The sequence below is a fragment of the Bufo bufo genome, chromosome 2, assembly GCF_905171765.1.
Source record: "Bufo bufo chromosome 2, aBufBuf1.1, whole genome shotgun sequence".
NCBI lineage: Eukaryota > Metazoa > Chordata > Amphibia > Anura > Bufonidae > Bufo > Bufo bufo.
In genome coordinates, this window is record NC_053390.1 from 301075837 (window position 1) to 301092829 (window position 16993).

Consider the following 16993-nt stretch of genomic DNA (forward strand, 5'->3'; position numbering starts at 1 on the left):
GGAGCACAAGACAGCGTAGGGGAGCTAAAGCTGGAACGGATCACATAGTTTTCTATGGGAGCGTTCATGTGGCGCACCAGTTGTGATGGTGGATGTCAAATAGCACCAGACAGAAAAACCCTGCTGGGATGTTTTGTCTATAGACACTGGACCTGTGCACATATATCAGTTGTGTTCGGCTCCTCAGAAATACAAACCAGACACAACTGATTTATGTGTACAAAGTTCAGACACTAAATTCTTCTAGTGCAATGATCAGCATGCCACATGAAAGCCTCCAGTATACACGGTCTATATGCTAATACTTTACTAGTCACATACACAGATACCTCAAACTGTCACTAATGAAAATAATAGTAAATTAACAGATATTGTATAGAATAATATTTCTAGTTCATTATAATAATTCTTACAAATTCTATTACTAAGCAGCAGGGGTTTAGAAAATGCTGTTTTAGTCATCACACGTGAAGCTTTGAATAGTATTTGCATATTGCTCTACCTGGGGAACAGGTTGATAAGAACAAAGTAGTCACCCACCGTGCATGTCGGAGTAACCTACACAAACTCAATGGTGTTTGGATCGGGCACCAAGCTAACTGTAGAACCAGGTGAGAATACTGAATATTGTAAGTAATAACCATATAATATTATTAATATGATATCTACTCAAGCTAAAAGGAAATAAAGCAAGAGATAGGTAGAGAGCACAGATACCTTCAGAAAGTAATTACTAGTTATCATGTACGGAATCACCCATTAAAAATATTGATTAGTAGTAATATATTCGAAAAAGGACACGTAATAATAATAATAATAATAATAATAAAAATAATTACTGATTTGTACAAAAAATAATTTCTACTAATTTATCCAGCTGCTACTTACGGTACTTAGGGAATCTGCAGTAAGTGATATAGAAATCTTTTATAATTTAGAGGTGTGAGTAGAAAGAGTTAATGTTTCAGTGTCTTCTGCTGGCTATAGCTCAGCTCCTTAACAGAGGCAGTGGTGTAGAGGAGACACAAAGCCTGTAGCTTTGCCAGGTAACAGCTAGATTACATTGACTGTCTACTATATATATATTTGCATTATAGGTTTAATATGGTGTGATATATATAGATAGATAGATATGAGATAGATAGATATGAGATAGATAGATAGATAGATAGATAGATAGATATGAGATAGATAGATATGAGATAGATAGATAGATAGATAGATAGATAGATAGATAGATAGATAGATATTTAGACTTGAAGCTGAAGCTGAAAAAAAGCTGACTTTAGGAAGCTGAAACCTAAAAATTGGTCTTTGTGTTCCAGGCAAGAAACCTACCACAGCTCCTCAAGTCTTTGAGTTGAAAACTAAAGGGGAAAACTCCTCCACAGCCTGTCTGGCAAAAGATTTCTACCCTAAGGATATTGAAATCTCTGTTAATAAAATCAAACAAGAGAATATTACCACCATCTTGTCTAAGAATGGATTGTACAGCGCGGTCAGTTTTCACAATGTAAAGTCAGACGTCTTTGGATGTGAAGTCAAGCAAATCCTGGACAAGACTAACATTTTCAAAGGCAAAGTATAATTTATTATCTATGTTTGATTTTCCACAATAACTTAAATGTGTTTGCCACTTTCTGGTTACAGTTGATTAATGTGTATGTAAGATGACTATATGGCTCTTAGTAATAGAGACCTTGTTAGCATTGTGCATTATTTTCTATATTTCATAAGTTATTCCCCCCTCACTAGTCTTTTGTGCTGTCCACACATTGGTCCTGTCCATAAAATGGCTGCTTTTGGGAATGGGGGGAGAGTCATGTGACCAGGTAAATCACTCATTCTCCTCCTCCATTCAAATACAGTGGAGGAGATTTATCAAACTGGTGTAAAGTAGAACTGGCTTAGTTGCCCATAGCAACTAATCAGATTCCACCTTTCATTTTTCACAGCTCCTTTGGAAAGCCAGTTCTACTTTACACCAGTTTGATAAATGTACCTGCCATCTGCACTTGCACTGTTGGGAATTCAATGCATGGTGTTTGAATGGAGGAGACTGAGTGATTTTCCTGGTCACATGACCCTCAATCAGTGGTCATCTTACGATCAGGACCTCTATGTGGACTTCATATAAAATATACTCAAGGTGGCATCGCTTCTGGAATAAAGCAAATGCAAAGAATAACAAAAAAACAAGCTACATAAGTAAGTGCCATTTAGTCATCTTACATAAATATTGGTCAACAGTAGCCAAAAAAATGGACAACCCCTTTAAGTTATTCATTTTTTGGACTGTTTTGCACTATAAGAGGTCTACACCTTGTCAACATTTAAACTGAAAAAGGAAAAAATGTAAAGCAAAGCAGCCCCTTCTTTAACCCCTTAAGGACACAGCCTTTTTACACCTTAGGACCAGGCCATTTTTTGAAAATCTGACCAGAGTCCCTTTAAGTGCTGATAACTTTAAAACGCTTTGACTTATCCAGGCCGTTCTGAGATTGTTTTTTCGTCACATATTGTACTTCATGACACTGGTAAAATGAAGTCAAAAAAATTATTTTTTTTGCACCAAAAAATACCTAATTTAACAAAAAATTTGGAAAAATTTGCAAATTTCAAAGTTTCAGTTTCTCTACTTCTGTAATACATAGTAATACCCCAAAAAATTGTGATGACTTTACATTCCCCATATGTCTACTTCTTGTTAGAATTGATTTGGGAATGATATTTTATTTTTTGGGGATGTTATAAGGCTTAGAAGTTTAGAAGCAAATCTTGAAATTTTTCAGAAATTTACAAAAACTCAATTTTTAGGGACCAGTTCAGGTCTCAAGTCACTTTGCGAGGCTTACATTATAGAAACCACCCAAAAATGACCCCATCTAAGAAACTACACCCCTCAAGGTATTCAAAACTGATTTTGCATACGTTGTTAACCCTTTAGGTGTTGCACAAGAGTTATTGGCAAATGGGGAGGAAATTTGAGAATTTCATTTTTTTGTCTAATTTTTCATTTTAACCCATTTTTTCCACTAACAAATCAAGGGTTAACAGCCAAACAAGACTGTATCTTTATTGCCCTGACTCTGCCGTTTACAGAAACACCCAATATGTGGCCGTAAACTACTGTACGGCCACACAGCGGGGCGTAGAGTGAAAGGTGCGCCGTATGGTTTTTGGAGGGCTGATTTTTATGGACTGGTTTATTTACACCATGTCCCATTTGAAGCCCCCTGATGCACCCCTAGAGGAGAAACTCCCTAAAAGTGACCCCATCTAAGAAACTACACCCCTCAAGCTATTCAAAACTGATTTTACATACATCGTTAACCCTTTAGGTGTTGCACAGGAGTTATTGGCAAATGGCGATGAAATTTGAGAATTTCATTTTTTTGCCTAATTTTCCATTTTAACCCATTTTTTCCACTAACAAAGCAAGGGTTAACAGCCAAACAAGACTGTATCTTTATTGCCCTGACTCTGCTGTTTACAGAAACACCCCATATGTGGCCGTAAACTACTGTACGGGCACACAGCGGGGCGTAGAGTGAAAGGTGCGCCGTTTGGTTTTTGGAGGGCTGATTTTGCTGGACTGTTTTTTTGGCACCATGTCCCATTTGAAGCCCCCCTGATGCACCCCTGGAGTAGAAACTCCATAAAAGTGACCCCATCTAAGAAACTACACCCCTCAAGGTATTCAAAACTGATTTTACAAACTTTGTTAACCCTTTAGGTGTTGCACAAGATTTAATGGAAAATAGAGATACAATTTCAAAATTTCACTTTTTTGGCAGATTTTCCATTTTAATATTTTTTTTCCAGTTACAAAGCAAGGGTTAACAGCCAAACAAAACTCATTATTTATGGCCCTGATTCTGTAGTTTACAGAAACACCCCATATGTGGTCGTAAACTGCTGTACGGGCACACGGCAGGGCGCAGAAGGAAAGGAACGCCATGCGGTTTTTGGAAGGCAGATTTTGCTGCACAGTTTTTTTTTACACCATGTCCCATTTGAAGCCCCCCTGATGCACCCCTAGAGTAGAAACTCCAAAAAAGTGACCCCATTTTAGAAACTACGGGATAGGGTGGCAGTTTTGTTGGTACTAGTTTAGGGTACATATGATTTTTGGTTGCTCTATATTACACTTTTTGTGCGGCAAGGTAACAAGAAATAGATTTTTTGGCACGTTTTTATTTTTTGTTATTGACAACATTCATCTGACAGGTTAGATCATGTGGTAATTTTATAGAGCAGGTTGTCACGGACGTGGCGATACCTAATATGTATACTATTTTTTTTATTTATGTAAGTTTTACACAATGATTTAATTTTTAAAACAAAAAAAATGTTTTAGTGTCTCCATAGTCTAAGAGCCATAGTTTTTTCAGTTTTTGGGCGATTATCTTAAGTAGGGTCTCATTTTTTGCGGGATGAAATGACGGTTTGATTGGCATCTATTTTGGGGTGCATATGACTTTTTGATTGCTTGCTATTACACTTTTTGTGACGTAAGATGACAAAAAATGGCTTTTTTTACACCGTTTTTATTTTAATTTTTTTACGGTGGTCATCTGAGGGGTTAGATCATGTGATATTTTTATAGAGCCGGTCGATACGGACGCGGCGATACCTAATATGTATACTTTTTTTTTATTTATGTAAGTTTTACACAATGATTTCATTTTTGAAACAAAAAAAATCATGTTTTAGTGTTTCCATAGTCTAAGAGCCATAGTTTTTTCAGTTTTTGGGCGATTATCTTGGGTAGGGTATGATTTTTGCGGGATGAGATGACGGTTTGATTGGTACTATTTTGGCGTACATGCGACTTTTTTGATCACTTTTATTACCTTTTTTGGGAAGTAAGGTGGGCAAAATTTCAATTTCATCCTAGTTTTTTATTTTTTATTTTTATGGCGTTCACCGTTCGGGTAAAGTAACATAACCGTTTTATAGATCAGGTCGTTACGGACGCGGCGATACCAAACATGTGTAGGGAATTTTATTTTTTTCATTTTTAATCAGTGATAAATGTGTTTTTTGATTTTTACTTTTTTTTCACTTTTTTTAACTTTTTTTTTGACCCAGACCCACTTGGTTCTTGAAGATCCAGTGGGTCTGATGTCTGTATAATACAGTACAGTACAATATATATTGTTCTGTACTGTATTTTACTTACACTGAACAGATCTATGCTTTTTAGCACAGATCTGTTCAGCACCATGGACAGCAGGACGCCTGAGAGGCGTCCTGTTGCCATGGGAACCTTCCCCGTCTGCTCAGAACTGCGCAGACGGGGAAGGGTAAGCACAGGGCTGAGGGGGGCTCTCTGGGGGCTCTCTCCCTCTCCCATCGGGGGGCTGCAAAGGCACAGCAGCCCCCCGATGGGAGAGGGAGGGAGCTCCCTGCGCTGTTAACCTTTTCCATACAGCGGTCCGTACGGACCGCTGTATGGAAAGGGTTAACGGCTGACATCGCATCGCAGATGTCAGCCGTTTATACCAGGGTGCCAGCAATGTGCTGGCACCCTGGTATCCCCACTAGAAACCAACGATCATTCAAGGGGAGGCGGGCGGGGGATCGCGATCCCGCCTGCCGCACCGCCCGCCTCCCGCACCGCCCACACCGCCCGCAACCCTCCCCCTGCACCTCCCACCGGGCTAAAATCACTCGGGGGGTGCAGGGGGAGGGATACAGATCTATTTTAGGAATACTAAAGTTTCTGATCCCCGCGGTCAGGGACCGCAGGGATCAGAAACTGCAGAAATCGCAGCAAACCGCAGGTCTGAATTGACCTGCGGTTTGCCGCGATCGCCGACATGGGGGGGTCACCGGACCCCCCCGCGCATTTAGCCTAGGTGCCTGCTCGATGATTTGAGCAGGCACCGGGTTCCGATCACTGCCGGCCGGGCGGCAGTGATCGGAACAACACATGACGTACCGGTACGTCATGTGTCCTTAAGTACCAGGACATCATTACGTACCGGTACGTCATGTGTCCTTAAGAGGTTAATGCTCTTCTCTGGTCTCTATATGTCATAGGTCATGAATATCGATAGCTGGGTATCCAACACTCAGCACCCCCACTAATCATGCTGTTTTCAGTAACCATTGGAGCTGGAAACAAAACAGTGGAAGAAGCCGGATGCACAAGCCACTCCGCAGTGAATAAAGCTTTCTGCTTCCAGCTCCACCCACTGTTTTCTTTTTTCGGCGGATGACAAAAACAGCTGATCGGCGTGTTACCTGCTGTCTGGGATGTGTTCCTGCACAGTCTAACTCCACCAACTGGTATTACCCAGTTGGACTGTATTGCAGACTGTTGGCAGTTTACTCATAAACTTCAAGTAGGAATAACAGAGGAATCACACAACATAGAGTGTAAGGGATCGTCTCTCTTTCAGGGGGTCAGACTCACAGACATCTTCACAGACAGCAGGATTTAAGGGCCAAAACTGTGTTTTATTGCGGCACGTCCGCATAAACAAACAGTTGTACAAAATAAACTCCTGCCCGTCTGGGCTCTACCTAAACACATAGGTTTCCCTGACTCATCTCTAAGTACCGCTTAGTGCCAGGGTCTCAGGCTCTAAGCCTTAGCAGGTTCCACTCATCAAGCGCCAGTCCACACAGGGGAGAGATCAGGCTTCGCATAGCCTTGTAGCCCCTCAGTCTTCCTGACTGAGACCACCCACAGAGCCTCTGCCCCAGTATCACAGACACTTCTCCCTCCTCAGACTGACCTACTCTGAGGTGCTTTATGCAAGCCTGATTACAGCAGGCCTCACCTGCGATCACCTCAGGTAGAAAGGAAAACCCGTACTGGAAGGGTGTGGACTGGGAACTCACTCTACCAAGTCTAGCCACCAGTCCAAGTAAAATCCAGCCCAACAAATGTATACAGAAATGTCTCAGCAAACTATGCTTTGCTGAGACTACTGACACTCTCTGGATTTTATCTGTCTCACCCATCTGAGGTACCTGAAGTGGGACAACACACCTTCCAGCACTGTTCACATTACCACAAGAGTTATATGAAAAGATACCCCAGAATTGATATTACGTGGGGAATGCAAGAAGTTACTAAAACAGAGATGAGGTGGTGGCAGCTTAGGCTACTTTCACACGAGCGTTCGGAGCGGATCCGTCTGATGTTTCATCAGACGGATCCGCTCCGATAATGCAGACGTTTGCATCCGTTCAGAACGGATGCGTCTGCATTATTACTTAGAAAATTTTCTAAGTCAGAAAGTAGCCTGAGCGGATCCGTTCAGACTTTACATTGAAAGTCAATGGGGAACGGATCCGCTTGAAGATTGAGCCATATGGTGTCATCTTCAAGCGGATCCGTCCCCATTGACTTCCATTATAAGTCTGGACGGATCCGCTCGCCTCCGCACGGCCAGGCGGACACCCGAACGCTGCAAGCAGCGTTCAGGTGTCCGCTCACTGAGCGGAGCGGAGGCTGAGCGCTGGCAGGCGGATGCATTCTCAGTGGATCCGCCTCCACTTAGAATGCATTGGGGCCAGACGGATGCGTTCGGGGCCGCTTGTGAGCCCCTTCAAACGGAGCGCACGAGCGGACACCCGAACGCTCATGTGAAAGTAGCCTTAACTGGTTCTCCTGATGTTTGTAAATAAAGTAACTGGTGATAAATTCCCTTTAACTAGCCCTGTGGCTCCATCATTCTGAATATCATAGGCTCAGTTTCTTCACTTTAATTGGTGCAAAAACCCATTTAAATGAGCAGGCAATATATAGGGCTTGATATAACTTTGGTTCAGCATTAGTGATGAGCGGCAGGGGCAATATTAAAATTTTAGATATTTCGCAAATATTTTGTAAAATATTCGTCATATATTCGAGATTATATTCTTGATTGTGAAAATCGGCAATGTATTATTCGCGTAATGCGTGCGAAATACCGGCGTGGGTCACTTATGCTACATTTTTCAAGCTGGTATAAGTTTCCTGAGACTGGAGAAAATGGTTGGTACGGCAGAACATTAGAATAGCTTTATATGCAGATAGAGTGCTCCAATATATTTGCGCTTGCGAATTTTCAGCAATTAATGATGCGCATATTTTTTCGCAATATGTGCAACTTGTGACATCACAGCACTATGTCTGTAGCATGTATGTATAGACAGCAGAACCTATTACACTGCCTAACACCCTGCACTGGAACCAGCTACACTATATCAGGATATAACCTACATTGACTATCTCCCCCTAACTATCTGTATTATATGTATAAGTTAACTGTCTAATGTAATAGAACAACGCACATTAGACAATAACTGCAATAAACTTTAGAAAATAGCTGCTGGGGAGGTTCTTATATGGTAAGGGGTAGGCAACTTTCCTATTGGTTGCTAGGGATGTTGCTAAGCTGTGACAAAGCCTTCTCGTTGGCCCACAAGCTAGAAGAAGGGAGGGATGATCACCTGATGTGTACTGTATTTAAAACAAAAATAAAAAATAAAGAATATTCATCATTCCGAAATGTAGCACTATATTCTAAATATTCGTGAATTCTCGAAGTGCCGATATTCGCAATAAAAATTGCCTCTTCCTGGCTCATCCTCTGAAAGTCCTTGAATTACCGCAAAATTTTAAGTGGAGATTTTCTCAAAAATGGACATAAACCTTAATAGCAGCAGCCAGAAAGACAAAATGAACTTTATATAGTAAGCTACTACTATAGTATCTACTACCCTTCAAAAATGGGGGACAATTTCAAATAAAAGATATTGTTCAATGGCATACAGCAACCATTATATAGTGGAGAATGTAACACTGCATGCTAGTAGTACTGAGTGTCACAGGCTTCCATGAGTTATACCACTGGTGAAAAGCTGAGGCTCTTTCAGTAATTTTAGAATGTCATGTAAGGAAGTAATACTATTTGAATGTTGAGAAATGGTAAAAGAAACACAAGAGCAGGCCAAGAGTCTTGGAAGCCCGAGGTACAGTATCAGTTTTAAGTATTATTCCTGTTTGCGATGCAGGTATTAAGAAATCATTTGAAGAAGAAGCTTCTGCAGACAACCAGTGTGGGAGAACGGATGGCGCTGAAGGTCAGTCATATACGGTATTATACATGCTGAACTGAGTAACTAAACTTCACATACTGGACTATTCCATAATGCTGGACACTTAGGCTTTATTCACAAGACAGTGATGAAAAAAACCGCTGTTAAAAAAGATAAAATGGTCCTTTTCTTGTCCGTTTTTTTCACGGATGTCTTTCTGAAAAATGGCCATTGAAAAGAGTTCAATTGAATTGTATGGGGGCTGTTCGGACATGAAAATGGACAAAATAAGACATTTCCTATTTTTGGACGGTTGGTATTCACGGTTTGTTAAAAAACAGATGTGTGAATACACGTACAGACTTCCATTCTTCTGAAAATGGCCTTGTGATTGCCATTAAAACATCAGTCAAACAACCATTTTTCACTGTCATGTGAATAAGGCCTTGATATTGGGAGTCTGTATCTTAGGCCCATCTGACATTGTGCAACTCTTAAATTCATCTTTCGTTTACTGGTTAAATGGAATGAAGTAGCCAGGAAAGAACAGTTCCCACATGCTAAAGGCTCTGTAAGAGAAATGTTAAACATTATCACCTTTACAGTGTACATTGCAGTTCTAGTTCTTTATATCATGTATATTAGGCACAATGTCCAAAGTTTAAAAAATAATAACAATGTGTAAATAGGAAATACAGAAAGTCAAATCAGCTTCAGAGTGTAAGAATAAGGCTACTTTCACACTTGCGTTGCTAATTCCGGTATCGAGATCCGGCAAAGGATCTCAATACTGGAATTAAATGGGTCCGTATTGATTTTGCACATCAGGATGCAACGTTCCATTAGGATGCTGTTGTGTGAAATCAAAATGGAAAAATACGGATCCATCACTAAATACATTCAAAGTCAATGGGTGATGGATCACAAAGCACATTTCTTTGTAAGTAGTGGGCACAATGATGAGAAACAGCAATTGTGCCTCCACCCCGTCATTGAACCCCTCAGATGCTGCGTTCATCGCTGATATCACGGCATCTGAGATGAAAAATGAGGGCTTTCAGGGGCTAATCAGTTATAAAAAATAATAAACAATACTCACCTTATTAATTTGAGCGCGAAGAGGTTGCCACAGCCATCTTGATTAAAAACCCCACGCGAAACCTCGTGCGGTGCGTGATCACGCTGGCCGGCACAGTGAAGTCATACATCCACACGCACAAGAATTCACACGGGATCTTCAATCAAGATGGCCACGGTGGCCTCTTTGTGCTCAAATGGATGAGGTCAGTGTGATTATTTTTTTACCGCCATTTCAGTGAAAATTTATTACAACGGAATTTGGTTTTGCTGCAAATTGAATTCCATTACTTCGATCTGCTAAACACTAGTTATCTTACAATAAAAGAAGGATCAGAGTTCTTAAATTTTTGTCTTTCAGTTCAAAGCACTGCGCTAATCAATATGCTCTCCTTAACTATACTTGGGATGCGGGCATTGTTTGCCAAAACTCTGACCTTCAACCTGATCTTGAGTGCAAAGATCTTCATAATGTAAGGTGAGAATCCAACATAAAAACAGGATGTAAATTTAACAACACATATGCTTTTAGAAGAAAATATCACTTCATAGCTGGCTGTTAAATAGCAACCAAAATAATATTAAAGATGTGTTCAAAAAACATGAGCAAAATGTAAGGTGTCCTTTCAAAAGATTGTCTTATTAGGAAAGCCCCTGCCCATATGTCCTATGAGGTCATATGGACATCATAGAAAGGGGGGGGGGGGGGGGTTCCCTGTCAAAACTACCCTCTATTAGTAAATAGTATATTTCTTTTAGCAAAGCCGGACTGTCTAACAGATGTCCTCCAAAATATATGCCCAAAAAATGCATTAAGGTTCTGGCTGTGATGTTACATATGCCTATTACACATCAACCGAGATCTCAGCTATCTTCCTTCATAATTGGCTGAGGCTGACTGCAAGGCCTTCTGGGCAAGGCCATCGGCAGGGGGTCAGGAGATACTTCTCCTCTACCCAGTATTCTGAAATGTAAAATGTTGGATAACATTTTGAGCGATTAATGTGGGACAAGTCCCAAATCCCAAAAGATTTGCTAGAAACCAATGTAGACGCCCTATATATACTAAAAGGTATGATGTTGGTGGTTGAGAATGTAATGACTCAAATGATCACTGATGGTCCTTTCTTTTTGCAGACACCAGTGTGTGGACGAGTGAAGATTTATTGTACTGGGGCTTTTCTCTCCATTATATATTCAATTTATACAGCAATAAGATCGGCAGCATTTTCTGGATGCCTGCCCTAATGTGTGTCTAATAGAAAAACTGGAATGCTGCCCTTAGCAACCAATCAGAGCTTAGCTTTCATTTCATAAACTGCTCTGGAAAAAATGAAAGCTGCAGTGTAATTGGTTGCTGAAAGGCAACAAGGCAATGATTCTGTAAACTGGTTTTGATAAATGAGGCCCAATGTCTTATTCTTACACTGAAGTAAATAATTTATATGTATCTGTCATTTTGCTAAAATATTAAATAATGCTTGTATGTAACTTTCATCTGAATTCCAGCAATTTTTTGTCCTGGGCACTGCCCCACAATATCCAGTACAGAGCATCACCCCTATATATAGCTATTACCTTTCACTGTAATCTTGCTTGTGTTAATAACTATAAAAATTGACTACAGAGTGATCCATGAAAAAGTAGCCCGCTCCAGCGATAATATGACAAGATGAACGAGCAAGTGGATTGTTTTTTTTTTAATTACCCACAAGTCACAAAAGATGGTGAAAGTGGTCCCCATTCACGTCTATGCATCTTTAGGCACGTCGGATTATGTTGGCTGATACTGCTTACAGCTCTTCAAAAGTGATGCTGCAGAAGAAAAAATGTCCTGCTTTTTCCAACAAGATGGAGTAGCATGCCACACCTCACGGAACTCACTGGCACGGGTTCATGAACTGTGAGCAAGGGTTATGGCCACCACATTCCCCATACTTGTCCACATGCGATTTTTATCTGTGAGGAAATTTAAAACACAAAGTGTATGCTAACAATTAGTGATGAGCGAAGCGAACTTCAGATCCTACATCCGAAGTCGCTTCGCTCAAAACTTCGGTTTGATTCTGTACGGAGATGCGTCTCAGTACAGCATTAAAATGTATGGCCTACAACGAGTCAAAGTCAGTTATTCACAAAAACCCTTTTAAAACTTTGATCCAAGATCAGTTTTGGTTCCAATTGGTACCTCAGAACTGAAGCCAAGTTCGGATCCACTTTTTAAAATGGCTTTCCATGTTAAAAATCAAATACCGAAGTTATTCACCGAAGATTTCGGGAATAACTGACTTTGCCTCGTCGGAGGCCATACATTTTAATGCTGTACTGAGACGGATCTCCGTACAGAATCAAACCGAAGTTTTGAATGAAGCGACTTTGGATCTAGGATCCGAAGCTCGCTTCGCTCATCCCTACTAACAATCCACATACACTGGTTGAACTCAAGGAAAACATCGCAAACACTATCCGCAGCATAACAAGCAGTATCTGTAATACCCCAGAGTGGTATTACCATTCCTTCACCCTGCTACTGTCCCTAATGGTTAACATAAATGTCATCTTTGTATTTATTTCCAGGTCCTTCACATTGTGCATTCATAATCCTGTTATGAAACTGTTTTGTTTATGTAATATGCCTGGTGCAGCAGCAGGTGGCGGTGTGTATCTGGCAAAGAGAGAGAGATCCCTAGACAGAATGGAACTCACCATTCGATTCTCCCACTTTTGGGTAGAAGTGGGCTAGTCCTGCTTCCTACCAGAAGGGCGGGGTTGCAGTACTAGTTCATTCCAGTCTAGACTCGATAGTGCAGCTCCGGCTGCAGCAGGAGTCTCTCCAGAGGGAAGTAGCTCATAGAGCCCTCCTTGCTAATTTACTTACTGAGTGTCATGAGAGGGACAACAGCCAAAGGCAGCCCAATTCAGGGATACCAGAACCGACCAAAAGCCCAGTAACCAGACCCAAGCCGAGTTTAGCACAGCAGACAGAGAAAGCTAGTTATCAAGTGTGCCTGCTGGAATCAAGAGACAGACTGAATATTCTCTGGATACAAGTTGATGCAAGTAAACCTGTTGAACTTTATTAAGGTCTGGGCTCGATTTATTCTCCATCTCCTACCTTAACTATTCCTCTTTATTGCTTCGGAGCCTAACCCTGGGGAGTGACGGTATCTAGGTAGGAGAACCATGACAGACACAGAAACTATTAAGGGCTGCACCACATTCCTCGGCATTACTATATTCCTGGGACACGATCGGCCCTGGGGGGGGGGGGGGGTCTGTTCGTTGCATATCAGCTAACACAATCCTGTATTATTAGGCTTATTGGCCAGTATGAAAACTGCTGGATTTTAGGATTTTTTTCTTTTTAATGTAGAGTATGACATTTAAATTTAACATCACTTAGATTTCTTTAAACACTTGATTTAAACAGAAGGTCATTTTCTGATGACACATTACCTTCAATTATGGGGTCTGGTCTGAGGTCTGAATTTTTTGGGCCTGCTCTTGGATAGGAATTATGGGGTCTGGTGTTTCCGGTCTCATAAAAATTGTAATATTAACTGGAAATGAGATCACGGTCGTGTACAATCCCCTTCCTCTGTCCTAGTCCAACCATAGGCTCCGTGTAGGAAAGACAGCCAATATTTAAATGTTGCCAGCTATTCTGCACAGTGCAATATCATCATCGCTATGCCACCTGAATACAATGATAACATCAATGATATAGCTTAGGGATAAATACAATTTCAAGAATTCTCTAACAATAAGCTAAACACAGAAGGGGTCATTTATCAAATTCGTGTGAATTAAAACCGGCTCAGTTGCTCATAGCAACCAATCAGATTCCACTTTTCATTTTGGACAGCTTCTTTGGAAAATGAAAGAAGGAATCTAATTGGTTGCTTTGGGCAACTTAGTCAATTCTACTTTACACCAGTTTGATAAATGACCCCCAGAGTATCCAGCTACCTGGACCTGCAGTGAACAGCAATAATTTGTGGATGAACATAGCAGCAAGTGTTCAGTTACCTTGAAGTGCCAGCACACGGAAATTAAATCTTTACACAGTGCTCCTTTGCATAGACATGTTCCTCTAGAGTCAGAAATATTGGATGTTGGACCAGAGTTGAGAAGTACTAGGCTACATCCACATTGGACGTAAATTTCTAGGGAAAAAATAGCCATACATTTGCTATAGATCCAAGTCAATCCATGAGTTACATGCAGATTTTCTGTTGATTTTCCGATGCATTTCACCCTTTGTTTTGCATATACCTTGCTGTAGATTTGAAATAAGCACCACCTGTCAATTTCATTTTGGTTGATGTTTAGATTTTTTACCCTGCATGTGGGTGAGATTTGTACGCATAGATCTCATCTACTTTGCTGCTGTAAAACGCTGTGGGGTTCTGCTCCCAATTTTGTAGCAAAAAGTCTGCATACACTGGTCTAAAACAAATTCAAACATATAGCATAACTGAAAACGTTTCATCATGCAGTTTTCTTTGCAAATGACAGAAGTCATATGTTCAAGAAAATTTTGAATAGTAATAAAAATTCTAGTCAACTAGTCCTACCTTCCTGCTCCCCACTGCTCCGTTCCTGCATGCTGGCTCATTCGTCACCTCATTCCAGGAAATAAACGCCAGCCTGTGTGCACTCCCGCCTGCGCTTTTTTCCTATAGTTTGCAAGGACGAGGCCACCACTGCTGGATTGCTGGATGGTCATAACCTCTGGAAAAAAGCTGTGTATATTGTGATGGAAAAATGAATCCAGCCAGCACAGGAGGCAATATGGACAATCACAATACATTAGTAAGTGCCTTATATTAAATTTGTCTACATGATAAATGCTATTAACTGAAGTGACAAAACCCCTTTGTCTCTATTACGGACAAGAATATGAAAGTTCTATAGAGGACTAGACGTTCTGTTCTGCAAAATGCGGAACTCACATGGGCGGTGTAACGGATCTCCTAGCACCCCGACCGGGTACCTCCGTCGATAGATGCTCCTAGTGCTTTCCGAGGTCTCCAAGCACTCCACTTGACACCGTACGCACTGCAGACCCCACGAACCGCCGAAGCTTGGTTGAGGTCTCACCGTCTCCTACCCACCCTGGACCTACGACAAGGCTCCAGGCTCCAGTGGGTGAACCTCTCCTAAAACCAGAGAGCAGGAACAGCTCTCACAAGAGCTAGTAGTTATAGCCAGGGGAGTATAGCAAATCTCCCAGCGTATAGCTATCCACCAGTGTCGATCAGTTACCCAAACACCAGCCTCAACATGATGAAGGATAAAACAGGAACTCTTTATTGAGGGATACCCGCCCGTATTTATGCAGGTCCCCATCTGGTGGACACGCCCCTAGGGGACCAGAAGGAAGACTGTGACACAGGACAGATATGTAGCACTCAGGATACACAGACACAACACATCCCCACAATGCATTATGGTTTCCTCCTCTCTGCCCTGGAGACACCCGAGGAGCAATTCAATTATCTCTCAGGACAAAGGGAAATCGCCAATACACATGTGGGGACAACAGGACAGAAATCACCACCCAAACACACAATGTCACAACCCTTACAGTAAACACAGACATTTAACATATCCCCAGATAGCTCAAGTCTGAGTGCATATCATTAGGTGAATGGCACTCAGAATACACGAATACAATAAAATTAGCTATCTGGGTATCCTCACATAACAAAATACAATTCCAAAGACAGCTGTGCGGCCGGTCTGTCTTCTCCTTTAAAGTTAGTATGGGCCATAATCCTGAGGCAAGAGGCTGGTAAACAGGCCTCTCCAAAACCCAGTGGCGAGGTTGGTTTCGCCACACAGGCGGTATCTGTCTTTTGCCGATCCGCAATTTGCAGACCGCAAAAATGGCTACGGCCGTGTGCATGAGCCCTAATAGTTTGTATCAGTGGAACAAGACAGGCAATGATGCTATGAAATATCATGTGCTTTAAAGCATTACAGAAACAGTAGGATTCAAGTTCCCCAGGGGAAAAGGTACAAATAAAGTCCCCTTTGCAAAAGTAGATAATGGCAAAAAAGTGATCAATTATTGAGTAGTGTAAAAGCATTGAATGATCGAAAAACATTATTAAAATCAATTCACTTATATGTACTCCAGGGCAGTACTAATAAAAATATCCAATATGCACTCATCCCACAAAAAAATTATGCGAAGTACGCCACTTTTTGGGGTACTTTTGTTGCAGATTTGGCCGCAAAGGGGAATTGTGGCAGAATCTGCAACTTTCCCCGCTCACGCCACTTTCCTGAGGTGGCAGAAAAAGGGGTGTGGTGTGGACAGGGAAGGGGCTGAATGGCAGGCCCGTCTCTCCTGTTTTTGGCATAGAAAATAGTTGCACGCCCAGTGCTTAAGTTATGTAGAGGCCGGCACTTAGGTGCATCAAGCACCAGCGGGCATTAACTAAGACCGGCGTCTAAATCACTGGTCTTAGTAAAAGTCCCCCTTTATATCTTTCAGAATGGGTCTACACAAGAACATTTATATAGTGCAAAAAATGTAAAAAAAAACTATATTTATTTGGTATGTCCATATTCATATTGGATAAAGTTAACTTGTTACTTTTATTACACAGATAACAGCAAAAAAAAAGGAAAAATTTGGTAGCCCAAATTCCACCCCAAAAAAATGAACAGAAGCCGATCTGTATATTCTAAGGGTCTTCTCCACACAGATACTAAAATTAGCAATAGAAATCTGATATAGTATAACATCTGACTTAAAAACAAGAACTAAAAACTTCCAAGGAATTAAAGAAGACCCTTGGAGTTGTCCTGGTGTTTTTCTCTATGGAACTAGAAGGTCCAGCAGACCAGACAGTTTTTTTCT

At 41.2% G+C, this 16993-nt stretch overlaps 1 gene segment (V, D, J or C); it reads left to right on the plus strand.

Annotated features, from left to right (window-relative positions):
* Positions 1–512: 512 nt before the first annotated feature.
* LOC120988994 lies at positions 513–12027 on the plus strand. The segment is given in 5 exon segments: positions 513–611; positions 1326–1577; positions 9019–9087; positions 10481–10597; positions 11257–12027. Coding segments are annotated over 4 exon segments (477 nt in total).
* The last annotated feature ends 4966 nt before the right edge of the window (positions 12028–16993 follow it).